This window comes from Dendronephthya gigantea, unplaced genomic scaffold (assembly GCF_004324835.1).
Source record: "Dendronephthya gigantea isolate DGI-Jeju-01 unplaced genomic scaffold, DenGig_1.0 000013F, whole genome shotgun sequence".
NCBI lineage: Eukaryota > Metazoa > Cnidaria > Anthozoa > Malacalcyonacea > Nephtheidae > Dendronephthya > Dendronephthya gigantea.
Window position 1 is genome coordinate 1,217,102 of NW_021163023.1, and position 20,447 is coordinate 1,237,548.

The 20,447-nt window shown below is 37.3% G+C and overlaps 2 protein-coding genes across 2 annotated transcripts; both read right to left on the reverse strand.

The window, feature by feature from the left end:
* Positions 1–87: 87 nt before the first annotated feature.
* Positions 88–5,082, reverse strand: LOC114519394 (poly [ADP-ribose] polymerase tankyrase-1-like). The gene is made up of 3 exons (XM_028539519.1): positions 4,789–5,082; positions 1,006–2,168; positions 88–720 (listed from the first exon to the last, which is right to left on the reverse strand). Exons 1-3 carry the CDS (start codon positions 5,080–5,082, stop codon positions 528–530), a joined length of 1,650 nt encoding a protein of 549 aa, XP_028395320.1. The 3' UTR covers positions 88–527.
* Positions 5,083–13,334: 8,252 nt separating this feature from the next.
* On the reverse strand, positions 13,335–20,421 carry LOC114519606 (putative sodium-coupled neutral amino acid transporter 10). Its single transcript, XM_028539767.1, has 13 exons — positions 20,211–20,421; positions 19,299–19,416; positions 19,136–19,181; positions 18,518–18,611; positions 18,166–18,306; positions 17,955–18,076; positions 17,440–17,542; positions 17,251–17,350; positions 16,634–16,719; positions 16,231–16,342; positions 16,015–16,130; positions 15,624–15,818; positions 13,335–14,890 (listed from the first exon to the last, which is right to left on the reverse strand). The coding sequence occupies exons 1-13, from the start codon at positions 20,295–20,297 to the stop codon at positions 14,084–14,086; spliced, it is 2,127 nt and encodes a 708-aa protein (XP_028395568.1). The 5' UTR covers positions 20,298–20,421; the 3' UTR covers positions 13,335–14,083.
* Positions 20,422–20,447: the final 26 nt, after the last annotated feature.

Consider the following 20,447-nt stretch of genomic DNA (forward strand, 5'->3'; position numbering starts at 1 on the left):
GACATTCTCTCCTCATTTACCACCTATTTAGCTTGATTTTTTATACAACTCTCAGTTCATTAAACGAATACGTCCTCGATTTTGAATTTATATCACACATTAAGAATACACATTTCAGGATGTATTAATATTGTAATATTATAATATTACATATTCATACGCGATTATGTATTATATCGACTGCCAACCATCATTTTTCCTTCAGAATATCTTTGCTGAAATATATCTTAAAAGTTGAAATATATCTCCTGATTCTCCAAAACGCTTGCACGAATGAACATAATTGATCGAACTACAACGCTACGATACATACTTCGATTATATTCATCATTGTATTGACTAAACCTCCCTTGATATTATATTTCATTATATAATTACTGTTAAATCTACTGTGAAATATATTGCAGTTAACTGTAAATTAAGAAAAGGTTAAAGTTCCATTTTAACAAGTTATACGAGGATATATTTCGTTCGACTTCTCTGAAATATGTTCGATTATATCACAAGAATACTGAAAGCTGTCAATGTCATGCCCTAAAAAGTGGTTCTAATTCCTTGAATATTATATCTTGATTCTCCAAAACGCTTGCACGAATGAATATGACTGAACGAACGACAACATGCCGTGTTGACTCCACTCGCAGAATAACTTCTTTGTTTTCTTCTTCAACAGGAATACGATATTCGGGTTCGGTAGGTTCACCTTCCATCCCTTCATAGCTGCAAGAAACATAAATTCTCTGTTAAAACATAGTTAAAACCCGTTCTATAAACCTCTAACCTACGGGCCCGTACTAACCTACAAGCCCGGGTGGTGCTGTGTCGGGACGGGGACGGGGACGAGAACGGGACTGGTGAATTTACTGGTGAAATTACAAAATTAGTTCCAAAAATACTGAATAAAAATTGGATTCAATTTGCTAAATATGTAACACGAAAATAGCCTGTTTCTAACGATCTAAAGGCTCATTGTAAAAGACAAACCCTTATTATCAATGTTAATACCTCAAAACCGTTGGATCAAATGTCTTGTAGGTTCCAGGCTGACAGTATACTTTGAACACGACACACCAGCGCGAACCGTTTGATGAAACCCTTTCTGAATAGGCTGCGTGTGCCGCGTAGGTAATACTTGGTGACAGAAAGATGGCCGCTGCCCAGTTTGAAATACCAAGAAAGCTTCGCCCCAGACCTATGTGACCACTTGGTGGTAAAATCTCACGTGTACCCGCGGGAATGAGACCGTGCTCAAGGATTGATTCAATATTCTTACATTGAGTTCCATGCCATCCTATCTCCCAATCTTTCAGAATTGAGTTTATTCTTGAACACGTTTTCGAATCAAACGTTTCTAGATTACGGATTAACTCCTTTGCAATCACCTGCCCTTTGAACTCGATTGGTCGCATTTTCGAAATGAGTTTTTTCTCCGTCAACTTTATTTTAAGAGAAAAGATGTAATCTGATGAAAAATTTTGAATCAGCATTTTGACATTGTTTAAGTCGCTTTCTTCTAATGCTGTACTGTTCCATCTGTTCTTAATGTCTATCCTTGCACCATATTCAAGCAACAGACCAACCACCAAAGGGTGACCAAAAAACGCCGCCGCGTGGAGGGGTGTGCTACCATCTTTCTGAACCTTGTTAATATCAGCGCCTTTCTGCAACAGCATTTTAACCATATCAAAAAAACCAGATTTGCAGGCCAGGTATAACAACGTACGACCGTGTTCATCTGCACGTTCTACAAGAGATTTGTCTCTTGATATCAACACCCGAAGTTCCTCGGTGTTACCACACGCTGCAACAGAAAAATGATCTCTCTTCACTTTCGCTTCATTTTCTATCTTTGTGAATAAATCGCTATCTGGTGCACGCTTGTACCTCGCTTCTGTGGAGGTCAATATATGATTGGCAAGGGAGACCAAAGCACGTTTCTGGCGTTCTGGTTGCTTGATTTTTTCTCTGAAGGCAAACTTTACGTCGCTTTGAGAAGCTTTATTCGATGTCAGACCTAAAATCTCCCAAGGGTTTACTGGAAAAGGGATGTAAACGTGACCTCCGCCTGCAGCTGTGTAGCATATCGGTCGAGGCCCACGATGTTCCGTTTCGGCATAAAATAAATATGATTGAAGACTAGACGTATCTGAATTACTCCCGGACAATTCCTTGAAAAAAAGCACCAAGCTTCAGAATGTTATAAAAACTGAATGTATTTTTAGCCGGGTAATCGTAATTCTTGCACCGTAACACCATGCACATTTAAGAGCCTTGGTCAGTGTCGTAGCCAGCATCCTGATAATTAGGGGGGTGCGTATTCATATATTCATGTTAACAGACTGCAAAGACAATAGACCTTTTTCATAATGACGTCAAACGCGGAAAGTCTGATGTTACACGAAGTTTGATTGGCTCCACAAAACTATCGAGCTAATCAATCCTCATGTAACATCAGACTTTCCGCGTTTGACGTCATTATAAGAAAGGTCTATTGATTTGAAAAGAAATTAATCCTGCGTATCACAAATATATGAATATAGGCCCTCCCCCAATTATCGTTCTGGCTACGCAACTGGCCTTGGTAAAATTATTAGAGGCCATTTCCCTCTCCATAACTATATTATAACCTATATACCTGCCACCCCAAGCACCCCCGCGCGCTTGATTATTCCAGCTGACCTCTATATAATAGTTGAATGCAACGATATAAAGCACCTGGGTACGAGCATAGACAATCAAATAGAACTATTCTATTTGATTGTCTATGGTACGAGGCTGATAAAGGCCAATTTATACTTGCAATTTTTGCTGCAATTTTATGTGCGATTTTCTTCTTTTGATAGATGTGAACGAGTGAATTAGTTACGGATGTTCAAATAACATCAGAGCATTCATTGCTAGTCACTCGTTCACATCATAGCACGACCCGTGTAAATTTGGTCTTGAAGTTTAAACGGTACAATATTGTTGGGAAAATGGATATAAATGAATCGGTTGTAAAAATATTTTTGAAAATGAATCGGGTGGAACAGTATTGTTAAATGTTGATAAAGTGCTCTGATCAATATGGGCAGGACAACATTATTCAATCCTGTTCATAAAAATATTGCTGATGTATCAACCTGGGGCCTGTTGTATAAAAACGTAGTTAACTTTAACTATGATTAGCGCTAATCACTGTAGTAAATCCTTAACTATGATTAGTTACTGATTTTGAACAAGACCGAAGACTCTTATTTTTTAAAAATTGACAGTATTTTGATCGAAAATATTGGGAAAAAATGCAATAAATAAAGGAAAAAGTTCAAAAAACATTCAAATATTTAAAGTGCTTATAAACCCCAAATGGGGTTTTAGTGATTCAGATAGAGCACAAAAAGTTGGTTAGTAACTTCTAAACTAGTTTTTGTTTTAGAATTTTAATTTCGGAGATATTGGGCGGCAAGTCAATTTTCAAAAAAAAAAAGTTAGCGCCCGATGGGGGACTGGGTCTCAGGAACACGTCTATTTGCTTTATTATGAAACATAGTATAGTTCTAATAGACAAATAGGAAATATCAGGCCATTTTTAAAAAAAGTTCCTAATAGGTTGAGTTTAAGTTGATTTTCGAGTGTGAATAGCAATACTGCTACCATTATGCCATACGAAATGGAAGACGAGTTCCTGGGATCCAGGCCCTTTGGTGATATTTGCGTCGCGCTACTTCTCTTTTGAGAAGTGGTCAAATTCTTTTGTTTGAGCCATCGTAACTCCGAAATTAAAATTTTAATCCAAAAACTAATTTAGAAGTTACTAACCAACTTTTATGCTCTATCTGAATCACCAGAAACCCGTTTTGGGTTTATAAGCACTTTAAGTGAAAAGGGCTTCTTTTGAGTCAACCTACAGGTTGCAGATGAAAATGGCGATGGCTAACCTTTGCTAGGATCGTAATTCGGCGTCGACTCGTCTTCCGAAGCAAAAATATACTCTGTTGGTGCCCAAATGACAAAAATGAAAACATATTGAAAGTTGACAAGATTCGACGGAGCCTTTTCTGAGTGGATAACGGTTGAAAACATTGGTATGTGCTGATTTTGATGTTTGCTCGTTCCCCGAAAGTTCATCACGCCATTTTTAACTACGTTTTGGACAGTTAACGATGCTTTTTAGGATGATTAACTTTAACTACGTTTTAACTACGATTAACGCTAACCACTGGCTTAATTAACTACGTGATTAAAGTTAACGATGTTTTAATCACAAAAAAAGTTATATTAAAAAGTTATTAAGAGCTTTATACAACCGGCCCCAGAACGATATCGCTTTTAGGCGCGCAGACCCCCTAAGCTGACTTTTATCGCTTTAACACCATTTTGCCAGGCGCAAATGTCAAAAAGTTCCCGCGGAATCAGGACGTCTGAGTCCTTGCGATTATTTTAATAGTAAGTTATGTCAACTAATTCTAGCATAACATTTGCGATTGCATTGTATGGTTCCAGAATTCGTTTTAGTGTTTTTATGATGCGGCAAATGCATGTATGGAAAGATAGCACGGCGCTTATTTATAATTTTTTTATTATAATTTTCCCCCTTTCCCAGTCGAGCAGGGTAATGGGTCTAGACGCGAACCGCAAAGCATCTATAGACTGTAGCACCCCAGCACCCTGTTTGATTGGGAAATGACTAATTAATGTTCTTAATGCAATTTTTCAATTAATATATAAGTTGCTACTTCGTGTTTCATGTAACAACCAGCAGCCATTAATTAACCGCTGAATCGGGTCACTATCATCTGATAAACAAACCTTTGGCTCAATGTCTCCGCTGTGCTTTGGCGTTAGTGGTGGCGTTAGTAGTGGCGTTAGTGGTGGCGTTAGTAGTGGCGTTAGTGGTGGCGTTGGTGGTGGCGTTGACGTTGGCGTTGATGTTGACGTTGGCGGTGGCGTTGACGTTGGCGTTGATGTTGGCGTTGATGTTGGCGTTGACGTTGGTAGTGATATTACCGGTGGCATTGGCGTTGGTATTAGTAGTGACATTCGTCTTTCCAGGCTTGTTCTTGACTTTAGCGGTGGCGTTGGCTTTGATTTTTTTGCCCCCATTTACAATGTGGCCCTAAAGCACAGTAATATAACCTTCAAACTTCTTTTCTGTACCCAAAAACGCAGGCAGAAAAATCTTCTGATTTTTGTTATCTAAAAAATAAATTTAAATGAATAAGAAATTATACGGAAGGCAGGAGGAGTTGCGATTTATGTTGTACTATATATTAATTGAAAGTTATTTGATCCCGCAATTAATACACCTTCATAACTCCATAACTTCAATGCACCTTGATTTGATAGATGACGTCATCGTTTTCAAATTTGTCCACACCATTGAACTCAAAAGAACTGGAAGGCAACCTTCTGATTAAAATAGCTAAATTTTACCTCCAGACACGAGTGTCCATGTTGCGAGACATTCTCGCCATTTCAGGACTCGAACATAAGGAAAACATGAACTGTTTAGTGGCGAAGTTACATTCGTTCGGATTCATCGTTTAATTTAACGATTTAAGCTATAATTTTGTAATCAATTCTGATTAAAGCATACCTTGAACCCTAACGTGGCGAAATTGCGAGGAAAATGTAAACAGTTTGTTCAAAAACGATGACTACTTCAAAAAGATTTGCAGGCAACGAAACAAAAAATTATATATTTTGTTGTTATCATACTCATAAAACATATAAAAAAGATTCAGAGCTTCACTCCTCGTTCAACGTTTTTCATAAAAAAGGGGAATTTAATTGCGAGTTTGGTAAAGATAAATTTAAAATACTTTATTCCATAGTTTTCACGGATGTTTATGTCGTAAAAATGCTGTGGAAAATGTACTTTATGTCCTCTAAAAGATATTTTTAATGCTTGCATGTTGAAGATGATGATGTGCTTGTCTTCCTCACAAATATCATCAAACTCGAAGGTAAGGGCTTTGTTTAGTAGCTCGTCAGTAATGGAGGGATAGAAATAAACCACGTCATTCAAAGGCGATGAACGAGTGTTCAGACAGTTCAACTTTGTTTGGGATGTTTTTGAACCATTGAATAGTTCAATCATTATTCGCCGCAACCAGAGAGTATATGAACTGCAATGCCAAAATAATAAAACGCATTTCTGAACGAAAATAAGGACCCCCGCTGTCCTTGTTATCGGTGTATATCGTTTTTGGCCAGAAACCGTGAAATATCATGCATTTCAAAGCATACAAAACAAAACAGAATCTGAATCTCTTTTAGCCCTGTTCCGCGGTACTTGACCGTGTTGATATTTCAGGAACTCGTCTGATTTATCCGTCTAAATGCGAATTTAGACGAGTTTCTTGTCCAGACGGGATTCCCGTCTAACTTATCCGTCCGGTTTAGACGGGAAAGTTAGACGAGAAAATTCAGACGAGAAACCCGTCTGTGACCGGATTCTCATCGGACGAGTTTCCCGTCTTCGATGAGTTCCCGTCTCTAATATGAATTCGGCTGTTCTTGTTTAATTGTTTTAACCTATATTTTGGGTTTTAAGACGTTAATTTTTGGATTCTGATTTGGTACGTATTTTGTCGTTTTAAGCCACGCCAAGACGTTCAGTTTAACCTGCATGCTCATACCTCAGCATAATATTCATTTGTTAAATTGCCAAATCTTAACACGTCAAAGAGATATATAGAATCGATAATCTCTCATCAAGTACTCAACTTTTCAAAAATTACTGGTAACACCGTCTTTTACATTACATTATTTGTCAAATGTGGTATAACAACTGCCTGAAATAGACAAGACACTTCTCGACGTTTCGACCTGAGGGCCTTCGTCAGGAGAGTTACTAACATACTAACTCACCTGACGAAGGCCGTCAGGTCGAAACGTCGAGAAGTGTTTTGTCTATTTTAGGCAGTTGTTATACCACATTTGATGCTTAGTTGTTTGAAGACGCTGCCACGCTGCTCCCTGGTTATATTGGAACGTATATACATTATTTGTCATTTTGAGTGACATAACTGACATTCATTGATTTGTGTCGTCGCACTTTCGGGTAATGTTTAGATATTCCTATTCTATTCACACTATTAATAAATAAAAACAAGCTTACCGATACCGCTATAAAAACTTCGTTCAACCTTCCCAGGCTTCCCTTTTAGAGTGCAGTGCATATATGCGAAAGCCGTGACCCACGACGTCAACACAATTTGACAAAAAATACTGATCATGCTTAATATGTCGTAATAAGCGTTAACAGCATGCTATTAAAATCAGGGGCGTAACTAGAGCGATAATTGAGGGGGTGAATATTCATATATTCAGTTCTGGCATACAAAAACTTGATACCTTCATCCTGTTCAATGTTGAAAAACGCCCTGAAATTGGGGGGGTAGTGGAAGGGGACAAAATAGACGTCCCCTATTTTTTACTATATAGGAAATACCTGCATTTTGCGACTTTAGGACGACAGTGTTTACTGGTTAGGCGATGAATGCTTTATTTGCGACATAAAAGCAAGTCGCTATTTAATTTTGCATCAATCTGTATATTTACATCACTGTCAGTCAACTGTAAGGAGTCTCATTTCACTACCAGATGATCTCGCGCTTATATTTTAGCCAAAAGATCCATTCTGCAGCTTTTAATCGATTATATCTTTTGTTATTCGTTATAAAACTAGTCAAAATTTTGTGATTATGTTTAGTTATAAAAACTTTAGCTCTGACAAAAATTTGAAACCGAAATAAAATATATTTCAAGGGATATTAATTAAGTTGTTTTAACCGAGAAATGGTTTCGGTACTTGACAACCAGTCCCGTCCATGTCAGATCAACGGACAGTAGCGAAAACCACTCGTTTGTTCAGAGCGAGGTTCAGAGTCCCGAGACATTGGAGCATCAACACAACGAAAACCTTTTTCTCTAAAAACTGGTTTTAACTCGTTGAATATTATATCTTGATTCTGCAAGACGCTTTCACGAATGAATATGACTGAACGAACGACAACATTTCGTGCTGACTCCACTTGCAGAATAACTTTCTTATTCTTCTCATCAACAGAAACACGATATTCAGTGGCATCAGGTTCACCTTCCATCCCTTCATAGCTGCATAGAATATATTAACACTTGTTAACGCCCGTTTTCTAATCCCTTATCTACATGGGGGTAGCAGACAGTGTGCTATGGTGCGCTGAGGGTTGGCAAAAGTAGCAAATCGCCAGGACTCTTCTCCCTGGTTATATTACTAAGTTATAAGGAATACTAAGAAATGGTGCACAAGGCTTCCCCCGGGGGCCCGGGGCCTCTGCAGTTTACGTAAACAGCGACAAAATAGCTAGTTGTTTAATTAGACACGGGACGCTAATACGCAAAAAAATAATTTCTTCCTTGACGATGTAGAAATATCGTCTTGTGCAGTGAAAAACGGTTTAAGAGCCAGGCACTTCATCGGAGCGGGAAGAGAAAGTTAAATTTTGTCTAAACGAAAGCTTGAGTTTTAGAATCCATGTTAAATCAGAATCATACCTCAAAACCGTTGGATCAAATGTCTTGTAGGTTCCAGGCTGACAGTATACTTTGAACACGACACACCAGCGCGAACCGTTTGATGAAACCCTTTCCGAATAGGCTTCATGTGCCGCGTATGTAAGACTTGGTGACACAAAGATGGCCGCTGCCCAGTTTGAAGTACCGCGAAAGCTTTTCTCTAGATTTATGTGACCTCTTGGTGGTAAAATCTCACGTGTACTGCGGGAATGAGACCCTGCTCAAGGATTGATTCAATATTCTTACATCGAGTTCCATGCCATGCTATTTCCCAATCTTCCAGAATTGTGTTTAAATTTGAACGCGTTTTCGGATCAAGTTTCTCTGGATTACGGATTAACTCTTTCGCGATCTGCTGCCCTTTGAACTCGATCGGTCGCATTTCTGAAACGAGTTTTTTTCCCATCAACTTGCTTTTAAGGGAAAAGATAAAGTCTGACGAGGCATTTTGAATCAAATCTGTGATATGTTCTGAGTCGCTTTCTTCTAATGCTGTATGGTTCCATCTGTTCTTAATGTCTGTCCTTGCACCATATTCAAGCAACAGACCAACCACCAAAGGGTGACCGAAGAATGCAGCCGCGTGAAGGGGTGTACTACCATTATTTTGAACCTTGTTAATATCAGCGCCTTCTTGCAACAGCATTTTAACCATATCTAAAAAACCAGATTTGCAGGCCAGGTATAACAACGTACGGTCGTGTTCATCTGAACTTTTCACGACAGATTTGTCCCTTGATATCATAACCGAAGCTCCTCGGTGTTGCCATACGCTGCCACAGTGAATTGGTCGGGTTTTTATCTCTGTTGAAGAGATCGCTATCTGGTGTACGATGGTACCTTGGTTTTGTGGAGGTCAGAATATGATTCGCAATGGATGCCAAAGCACGATTCTTGCGATCTTCTTGTTCCCTAATTTTTGCTTTGAAAGCCATCTTTACTTCGTCGCGAGAAGCCTTATTCGATTTCAGACCTAAAATCTCCCAAGGGTTTACAGGGAAAGGGATGTAAACAAGAACACCACCAGCTCTATAACATACCGAACTTGTTGCAGATTCCGAGCTGGGATGAAATAAATTTGTACGGCTTGGCGTCCGAGAACGCATTTCAATTCCCTGGAAAGAATGAATTTAATTGGCACCAATGGTTTCGACTAATTTTTTAGCCAAAGCAGTCCATCCAAATATGAAAGAGAAGTACACTTTTCACGTTCGCTGTTGACCATGTCATTATTTTGTTAGCGGAAACTCGTTCTGTTGTATTGTATTTTATTTGTATTTATGAACAAAACGTTTGTTAAATAAATTAAACTACATCTATTAAACAGAATGATTTGACTGTCGACAATTGGCTTTGTTTTTAAGTATAAAGTAAAGACGGTATAATTACTATGTTGTAACATTAGAAACGTTATTGTATCAGCTAATATATATATGGTATAACATTATTGTATATTAAAACAGTAGACAGTGCTTTGCAACGCCGGACTGTTGATAATATATAAAATATTGATTTAGGTGAAGATTGAACGGTTACCTTTTTCATCTTCAAAGTGCCGCAAAGACTTTGGCAAAGTGATTATTTGAAATAGTCGTTTGAATATATCGTCTGCATGATTAGTAAATCTTGGAAAGTGAAACTAAACATTTTCGGAACGTGAATTAAAAATTAATGGCAAACACGCAAGTTAAAATTTGCATGTTTTTTATAAATAATAAAAGCATCGAAAGAATATGGAACAAATGAAAGAATTCAGTTCAACAGACTTTAAGTTTTACAACATCAACTGATCAGTGACATGCATTGTTCTGCTTATGTGTACCCTCATTGAAAAAAATAGTCGTTCATTTTCCCTTGTCAACACCACAAGAATCCTTTGTAATTAAGTAGTTTATTTTTTACAATTATATATCAGTTTTATCGTAAAATCTCAGCATGGATAATAATAGGTATTATATGCAGCCGTTCCAGCCTCGTCCCCGCGTCGCGTGTTTTTGTTTCAATATTAACAACACGAAAGCTCCGACGCGGACGTGACATGAAAACTGCTACTATAGCCTACTAGTGTTAGGAAACCAGTATTAATTTCTTTTACATACGGCTCTGACTTTGTTTATCAAAAAGAGCCTATTATTTCCATTCCTTTTGGGAAACTGTGGAATTTTTATCTGTATATTACTTCACGTTCGCGTCGTAGATTTGGTGAATCTTAAACTCACTAATATAAAGCCGTGAAAACCACGCGCCTGGGACGAGCCCTTCCCAGGGGATTCAGAAAACAAAGAATCGCACTGAAAAAGGAGAATCGCAACGGTAAAAGCCATCCAATATGACTTGGATGTCGTAATTTGCACAGCAAGAGTACTATAGCCTTAGTAATTCCAGGTTTAGTAAATCCTTAATATACAAATCTAATCCTTGAGATTAGGTTAGGATTAGAATTATGTCTTAGTTTAGGTTTATGGTTGATTATTGTTAAACTCAATCCTAAATCTAAACCTAATCCGTTATTACCACAATTACTATGTTAATGTAACTATGATCTATACATACTATACAGTGTACATTGTTTTACAAAATTTACAGCCTCTAAACACAGTTCTACTGATTGTAAACGCTTTTCAAATCAGTTTTCACATTTGCACGCACATTCAACGGCAGACACCATCACATAATTCCTCCAAGTGCATCTACGTCTTTGTCTTGTCTTTCTTCGTCCCCCTGTCCTCTTCGTCTTGCGTCGCTTTCTTCCTCTTTTTTGACAAATCTTTACGCGGATGTGTTTGAGCGCGATCTTGGAGGCCTGGCACGAGCATATGACGTCACTGGAGAGACAAGGTGAACCCCGACAGACGCCAATCTAAATATAACCAACCGTTGAATAAATTGACGATTTCTTTTTGAGGTATTTTGTTTTCAGATTCTTTAGGTTTTGAAAGAACGTCATCATTTATGCCGAATATGATATGTGTGGGTATTCTATGTGGCACTTCTTGTTTTTTCGATTATATAATGGTCAGAAGGTCGGTTGCTAAAAGCATAACATGTTTTCAGGCTCATCTATATATATCCTTCTTTTAATTCTGACTCTTTTCTCTGCGAAAACGTAAAGTCTGTGGCGTCTATATGCAGTTTTCAGTTATGAAATGGCCTCTTCCATATCAATAAAAAAAGTGAACTGTGAACTTATCGATTACACAGTTAAAATTGTTGTTTGATTTAGTCTGAACGGTTAAATAAAACAAAATATAGCCATAAACCCTTTTCACTCACCTTTACCTGTCTTGGTGAAGCTTGCTTTCCTAGTTTTTTATTTTCATACTTTACAGTACATTTCTTCGCCTTTCTCAAACGATCTCTTTGTTTCTTTCGTTGAAGATACGGTCCAAATATCTTTTGAAAAATGACAAACGATTTCTGCAAAGTTTTTGTATGATTACGATACAAAGCTGACGCGTGAGGTTGAACTTCGCTCAGGTTCACCGTCTTGTTCAAAAAGTGATTTTGAATTGCCTGCATCCGGCTTTCTAACTGTGTTTCATTCGAGGACTTTTTAAAAAATGACATGGTTTTGTTTGCTGGTTGCTTTTGGAAAAGCATTTGTACATCTTTTACACTAGAAAATAAAATAAACACCAATATAGGCAATAACATGAACTGGACTTGCATCTCTGAACTTGCTTCTTTGTCTTTGATTGCTATAGTCTGACTTCTCCGCTTATATAAATGCTTGCATGGCGTCATCCCGTCTGGTCTGTTACACTAATTTGCGCGGAAATTACATTTACCTGTTTATTTATGGCTTGTAAACAATTTACTTTCTGGGAAGAACCCTTGTAGAACCCGACGTCATAACAAGAATATGGTGTTGGAAAACAAAACCTTAAAGATGCACGTTTCGCCGCAAGATTTTATTTACAAACGTGTTTGCTCTATCAATTGTAAACTGTTTTCCCTTGAGAAATCTAGTTTTTGCCCGACGTCATAACAAGAATATGGTGTTTGAAAAACAAAGCCTCAAAGATGCACATTTTGCCGCAAGATTTTATTCACAAACTTGTTTGCTCTATCAATTGTAAATCGTTTTTCCTTGAGGTCTATAGTAATTGCTATCTCTTATCGATCTAATTTTACTACAGAAGGAAACTTAAACTAAACTAAATTCTTTTTAAGCGGTTAAGCCAACTCCTAATGGATATCTGACGATAACTGTTCTTCGTGAGATGGATGTTTTTCCTGTTTTTCTCTTCCAAATTAGGTCACGGCATTTACCACACACGAAATTTTTTTTCATGCCTGTCCTTATATTTCTATGTTTTTACTCGTTTGAACCGACAGCCCCGCACAATTTTCCCACTGATTCCCAGACGACACTTCTCCCTTTACTTTCTCCGAATGATCGATGACGTGAACAGGACGTCACGTTAGCCTGACCTGACATCTCGGAAACTCTTATGAATTCCTTAAATACCCAAACAAGCAACAAATCCGCGTTAAGTGCATTGCTTGTCTATATTGATCTCATTTACTTTGAGTGTTTTGACTTTTTGCGCAAAGCGACCGGGAGAGTTCTAATTTTTTCGCATAGACGCCGCATGCAATGTTTGCATTAGTGCCTGGTACCCAAGATTTTTGTTTAAGAATAAGCGACATAATACTCCTAGTATGTGGAGCCGGTATTCTTCGTGCATGGGGGGAGAGGGTTTGCACTTACACGAATTAGCACCAGGCACAAATTAAGTCAAACAGTTTGTTTTAAAATTATATTTGCTAATTTTATTTTAGAATTCAGATTTTTGGAACTATAATAAATAAATAGTACATCCATTAGATATTAGGAGGAGGTTGGGTAAAACTCTTCAGTATTTCTTGAGTAAATAAACCGTATTTTTATACAACTGGCCCCAGGTTGTAAAGAAAATCGTTATAGGCCCCGTTTACATTATACCAGACCTGCCTTCGGGCTGCATAGGTACAAATTTCTAGCTATTAAAATGCGGTAAAAAATTTACTGTCAGAGATCGAAATAAATATACTAAATCTATCAAACCAATCAGCATTTGCTACTAATCATGGCCCTTTTAAGGCAGGCGAAGATATCATAACACGTGAATCTGGTGTAGTGTAAACGGGGTCTTATAGTTTTACATTGATATATTGCATGTCTGTCACCTAGTCTTTTTCCAAGTTAAAGCTAAAGTCTGTAAAAATTCATTTGCATTCGCGATTAGGATCATTTCCATGAAATGTTTGACGTCTGAAACGGGCAAAAGTATTTTTCGATATGTAGTTATCCCAAAATTAAGGATTAGAAACAATTACTGGAAATCGGGCCAGGGCTGCTATGATTTATATGTTTGCTGCTCCCTATTAATTGCCACTACCTTCATTTTACATCAAACCTTTCTCAAATACAGCGAGATTTCCTACGGGTAGTATTCGCTGCAGTTTTTTTGCAACTCTGCCTGCAAAAGAGTCTTTTAGAAAATCTCCTTCCCTCCAAATATTGACATAAATTACTGAAACTTTTTTGTATGTATTTCTAAGTACCCCTATCATCTGAGCGTTCGTCCCGACGATTACGCATAATTAATATTTTTTTAGTTAGTTCAAATTGTTTCCGTAACAAAGGTGACTGATTTATATGAAATGGTTTTGCTGTAGTCTTCCGTTTTGAATCAATGTTATTTATCGTTGGTTCTGTTTCTCTTTCTGTCTTTTCATCAACATTTGTTTCATTGTTTTTTACATTTTGTGTTTTACTATTCTTCTCGTTAGGTTCAGCGACGATACTATTCCCTTGATCAACGACACTTACATTATTTCCAGACTTGGCTGAGGTTTTTACATCAGAAGGTGAGTCTGTGTGATCGTTCAGTATTTTCCTGTCGCGAGCAACACGTACTTCATCGTTTAACGCACGATCCTTCTCGCGCAAAGGCGTGTTTTTGTCGCGTCTCAACCCACCTTCAAGATGTTTACCATCTCCTTGCTGGGAAAGACGGCCTAATTTTTGAGATTCGTCCATTGGCTTGTCTTTTGATAAGCCAGGAGGTTTACGCGATATGCCGACATCCTCGGACGAGCTTTTTGTACGGACTAAATCTTGCTGAAGTTTTGTCCCAGCACGAAGTTCGATCCCAGCATGCTGTTGTGGATTATTCTTTGCGTCGTCGTCAGCTTGTAGTTGCTTAGCAACGCCTTCCCGAGGCAACACAGGCTCTTTTCTTGATTCTTCAACAATCTCTGCCGTATTTCTTTGCGGAACTAAGATTTTCTGTTCATCGATAATATTTCGCTTCTCTTCTTCATGACCTCTACCAGGAAGTAAGCTCTTGTTTGAAATTTGCTGAAGTAGAAAAAGTAGAAGTAGAGTGAAGTAGATTTTTGCAAAACCCAAATGCAGACTTCCTTGAAATCTGACTTGTAGGATGGGGGTGTAGGAAATTATCTATGATTAAATATTAAAAAAAACGAGTAGCAAGTTCGATTGATAAGTCTTTAGGGAAATATATTTTGCCTTCGTGCTTTAGCTACACGGTCGATTTTTGATATTTTCTTTTCCTGTAGCGTAAATCATTTACATCGGCGAGCTTATACAATTGTGTAAACAATGCAGACAATAACATACGCTAGAAACGACAAAAATAATTTGTGTAGTCGCCTCTTTTAATGCCTTCTTTCTTTGCCTTGTTTCTTTTAACAAACTCAAAAGATTTTCTTTACTGTTTAAGTGTTGTGATATTTCAATAGTAAGCTAACTAATTAGTTTAGTCTTCAATAAATCAATTTCGTTGGCGTTCTAGGCCAAAGTTACATCAACAAGCCAACGGGTGTTTTAAGTATGTATAAGTGTTTGTTTTGGTGATTGGAATTAAATAACCGGATGGACAGGAGGAAATGAGGAGAAGGGTTATTGATGAGGCAGTAATGCATTTGCTTCAGTGGATTTGCTGCTCATATACATTACAAGACAACAGACAATAAAGCATCCATCAGAAGTGAATTGGATCCAACAAAATTGGATCGTGTGAACTGACCTTAACCCGGCTATGTTTTCGACAGAGCGATCTTTTACATACCGGAGTTTTACGCAATTCTTGAGTAGCTTTGGCCAAGGTTATATTCGTCATTAGGGTTGGCGTATGAAGTAACGGGGCTATATGTTGATCTGCAACCGCCATCTTGTCTTTGGCCTCCTTTGCCTGACTCTCGCTCATGCTCAGTACTGAGAATGTACTCAGACAGAGTAAACAAACACCACCTATCAATAAGATCTGAAAAGTATAAGAAAAATTAAATTTGGTGATTTTTCATGAAATAGTAATGCGGAGATTTAATAAGTGCAGAAGAACAATAACGTCAAGCTCTCCGGTTTTCTTCGGTTTTCAGTTTATCGTATTACGTCATATAGCGTATAACGTCAGAACGTATCACGTGATACGCTAGAAAGTTTACAGACTAGTGCCCAACCTTCGCTCCGGTTTTTGATGAAGCTTTTCCAGAAATTTTAAGAAATATGACAGCAGGTAAAATGAATGTCAACATTGCACCCATTGTTGCTCCAACCAGCGCCATTACAAACTCAACTGGAATGAGAAATTATAAGTGATCAAAACCTCTTAGGGCCAGCTCTGTCGTTTTTTGTGGCAAAAACAAGCCAGTAAATGACAGGCCAATCCAACCTACCACTTGGAAAAAGAACTCCGCATATTATAGTGCCAAAAATGAGGGAACAAGTGATTATGAAAAATCTGTCGTGTGGAATAAAGGTCCCTCCAGTTGGCGCTGCGAGGTCAATCTGAATAAGAATATATTATAATAAATTTGTCTTGTAACAAGTCTCGTAACCTTTCCTGTGGAATATCATGTTGTTATTAATAGTATTTGTGACGTCATATTGCATTAAATTACAGAGGTGCTGTAATTGGCGAAAGCTGTAGCGAGTTCTCTACCATTGTATGTCCCTGTCATACAATGTCATACTGTATGTCCCTTGTCTGTATGTCTGTTTATTTCAAGTATGTTTTTAGCAAAGTTGAATAAATAAATAATGCAATATAGAGGTGGAAACTGATAGCGTTATACAAACCATTGCTGAGGAAATCAAGGAATTAATACTGGATCGACATGGAAACACCAGTAAAGGAAAACTCAATATCGTAGAAATACAAAATCCTAGAAATGGATTCAGAGAAATTAGGAATCACATTAAAAAAAATAGCACCCTTCATTACCACATTGCCTTTCAGGCTTTTAGCTTTAAGTTGAGCCTGCTGTGCAAGAGGTCAAACTGGTTAAATAGTGTGGTGGGCCTCACTAATTCATGTAATGAGAACCTGTTCTGTGCTTCGAGGATATTTTTCCGAGAACTCCGGTTTCTCTTCTCTCTAGTTAAACCCTTACTCTATGAACTAACAATCAGGCGATAATTTGCTTGAAATTGTGTTATCACTGATCAATGAGACAGTCCTTTCATAATAGAAATATTCAAGATAAAACACTGAAAATCAAGCTCTTATTTGACTGGAAATACTGCAAAGGAGCCGCTGTGAGGTGATTTAAAGATTGCTTGCTTAAATTGACTGATGGATTGAGATCTCCCACCCAATGAGTTTGAATGTGAGTGAGTTTTTAGAAAAAAGGCGTTGGTCAACCAAAGGCAATATCAATAAGAAAAAAATGTCACAACATGATGAAATATCTTACCTAAGCGAATAAATTCGGATATAAAATCGTGTTTGTAGTTATTCAATAAATCTCCTTCCACCCCATCATCGTAGTACCTGACGTAACCAGAGAATCCGACCTGTGAAGGAAGACGGAGAAGAACTGGGGATGAGGATGGGGAATATTTATGAATGATAAAAAAGGATTGCCAAATATTTTTCAACTAACGGTAAACGAAAGCAAAAATACGATATCCATCGCTGTATTGACCACATGCTCCATTTTCTTAACAGACGGCTCAGGTAACGCTTCGTACAGAACAAATACAACGCTGTTTTAAAAAAGAAAATTGCAGGTCAGCTTAAAGAAGTGAGATCTCTCGCCTTCGTGAAAAAAATGCGTGGATCATTTGCCGAAGTTGTTTCTTTTCTTAGCACACATCGAGGAACACCTTGTTTTTTATGCAAGGGCGTGGGCCTAGTTTTTGTCTGTGCAATAGAGAAACACCTTGTTTTTGTTGGAAGCACCTTGTTTTTGTTGAAAACACCTTGTTTTTGTTGAAAGCACCTTGTTTTTGTTGAAAACACCTTGTTTTTGTTGGAAACATCTTGTTTTTGTTGAAAACATTTTGTTTTTGTTGAAAACACGTTGTTTTTGTTGGAAACACCTTGTTTTTGTTGAAAACACCTTGGTTTTGTTGGAAGCACCTTGTTTTTGTTGCATGTTCATCGATCAAAACTTACGTTTGACACAGAAATGAAATACCAAAGATTGGTAAACATTGTAAAACACCGTCAGGTTTCCAGATGTTGACCTCGCCGACCCAATCACCGTATAAAATCCTTGGTAAAGTGCTAAGAAATAACTGCAGAGGGAATATATACAATGTTAGATAGTTTATTAGGGTGAGGTTTTCGCCTGTTGGTTTAGGCAGAAGATATTGAAGAGTTTTACCTGTAAAACAAATATTGTATAAATTCCAATGGCTACGTTGCTGGCATTGCTCAAACTTGTGATATCTTTTACTAATGAAAGGGGAAGGACGACACATACTCCAATAGCAACGATTAAAAAAGACCTCAATTCCCATGATTTCTACACAACAAAAGGTGGTAAATTGATGGTGAATAAAAATGGGTGAATATTGCATTCATTTATTCCAGTATGGTAAATGAAATATCAGGAAATAAAAAGGTTCAAATAAATGAGTTTTCAGTGGCAGAGTGGTGAGTGCCAAATGCATATCACCCATCAAGTCTGGCATCAAGTAAATAATTTGCGAATTGGATGTTGGTAATGAACTTACTTCTATGCCAAGTAAACTTGACACAACCGCTGGTGAAACATCGCCAATGATGACAAACCAGGCAATTGCTGTACCGACTAAATAACCTATAAGACTGAGGGATAAAAAGATAAATGTTTGAACCATCTTAGATGTGTGTAAAGTACCAAGAAGAGGACTTCAAGAATAAATATTGGAAGAAGTGAACTGGTCTACATTTCAGGGGGTTCCAGTCAATTCTTAAGGATGCACCAGGGAATATTTTAGAAAGTGCACTAGCTGGCATCTTAAAATAGGATGTATGGCTGACACTTCTGGAAGTGCATGTAGTCTGAAAATGGCTGACACTTTCAGGAAGTATGTAAATTTGACATTTTGAGGGGGTGTTAATGGCTGACATTATCAGAAAGTGTGTAAAGTTGACATAGTATGATTATGCGAATGGCTGCCACTCTCAGTCAAAGGGAGTATAGTTTACATTTTTAAGTGCTAACATTCTCAGGAAGTGTGGTGGTTGACATTTAGAGGTATGCATTGTGCAACACTGCAACTTAGTAATATTTTATAGCCTTGGAGGGTTGTCTATCTTCCAAAAATAATCTTGGAATCTATGTTGAGTAAAAAATTAAAACAAAATACCTCATTTCTACAATTAATTTCCCTAAAGATCCACCAATGTAAAAACCTATAACCATGCATTCAAAAGTACATTTTGAGTATTATAATGTAATGGATTAATTTTTAATAATCTAAAAAAATGCTTTGTTTGAAGTAATTTTATGTTTATAAGTATATAACCTACCTAATGATTCAAAGTCTCGTTTCCGAGATAATTCTGCTGACCTCAGCAATAAACTACATGACTTTTTAGATGCATATGATGACGCTACAAGAAGTATAGTGCCCAGTACCACTCCACACTACAAACAAAATGAAAATAGACACTAGTCCTGGTTCATTTCAAAACATTGCAACCAATAATGTGTGTGACACATAGATAGATATTTTAACTACACTATAATTAGTACTTTGACTATTATTTAAAACTCTTTAACTACATTTTGCATAGTTAAATCACAGTTAACTCAGAAATACACAACTTTGGCTGGCCAATTCTGCACTTAACTACAGTTAAAAGTTAACTAGTCTTTCAGACAACTGACTCCAGTTCAGTTGATTTATATTATGACTGGATGCTACCTTTTTCATTTGTTTCTCAATGTAATCTTGTACAGTACAATAAATATAGTAAATAATTTAATCGTACAGTGACATAAATACAAATGGATGAATTATTGTGATAAGAAAAATTCAGGAGAATTGCACTAGAAATTATATAACAGTAATGGCACATTATTAAACCACAATAGAACTATGCTTGACAGAGGCATAGTGGGTAGGAAAATCGGACTGTGGCCCCCAAAATATATCTGAGGGGACCTCATAAGCCTCCTCCCCAATCCTTTCTTCATAGGCACCAGATTCTTGAAGTCCAATACATTGGACACGTATAACCCACAAATCCGCCGGTGAAATTTTCATATAAGATTATAACTCATTTTTTTAAATATTTCAACCTATGCGGGCTCGCTATTTGTAAATTTCCGTCGAGTAAATACTATACGTGTATTCCACGTAACAAAAGAAATATTTTTATAGACACGTTTATATTTTTAACACATTTGTAATATTGATCGTTGATCTTGCTTTATACCTGATGGAAGCAGTAAGGAACAGCGAGAACAGTCACTCCAAATGCTGTATTTACAAGATTTATCACAAAAGGCATCGAACTCGACATTTTGACAAGTACGAGAATAAAGAAAGTGCGACATTTACATTAATGAATGAAAAAATATTCAAATTTTTAATAACTTTGGAAGAACACTGCATGCATGACTACCGCCATTGTTTATCTGTGAATTAAATTTTGCTATAGTCTAATATAAAC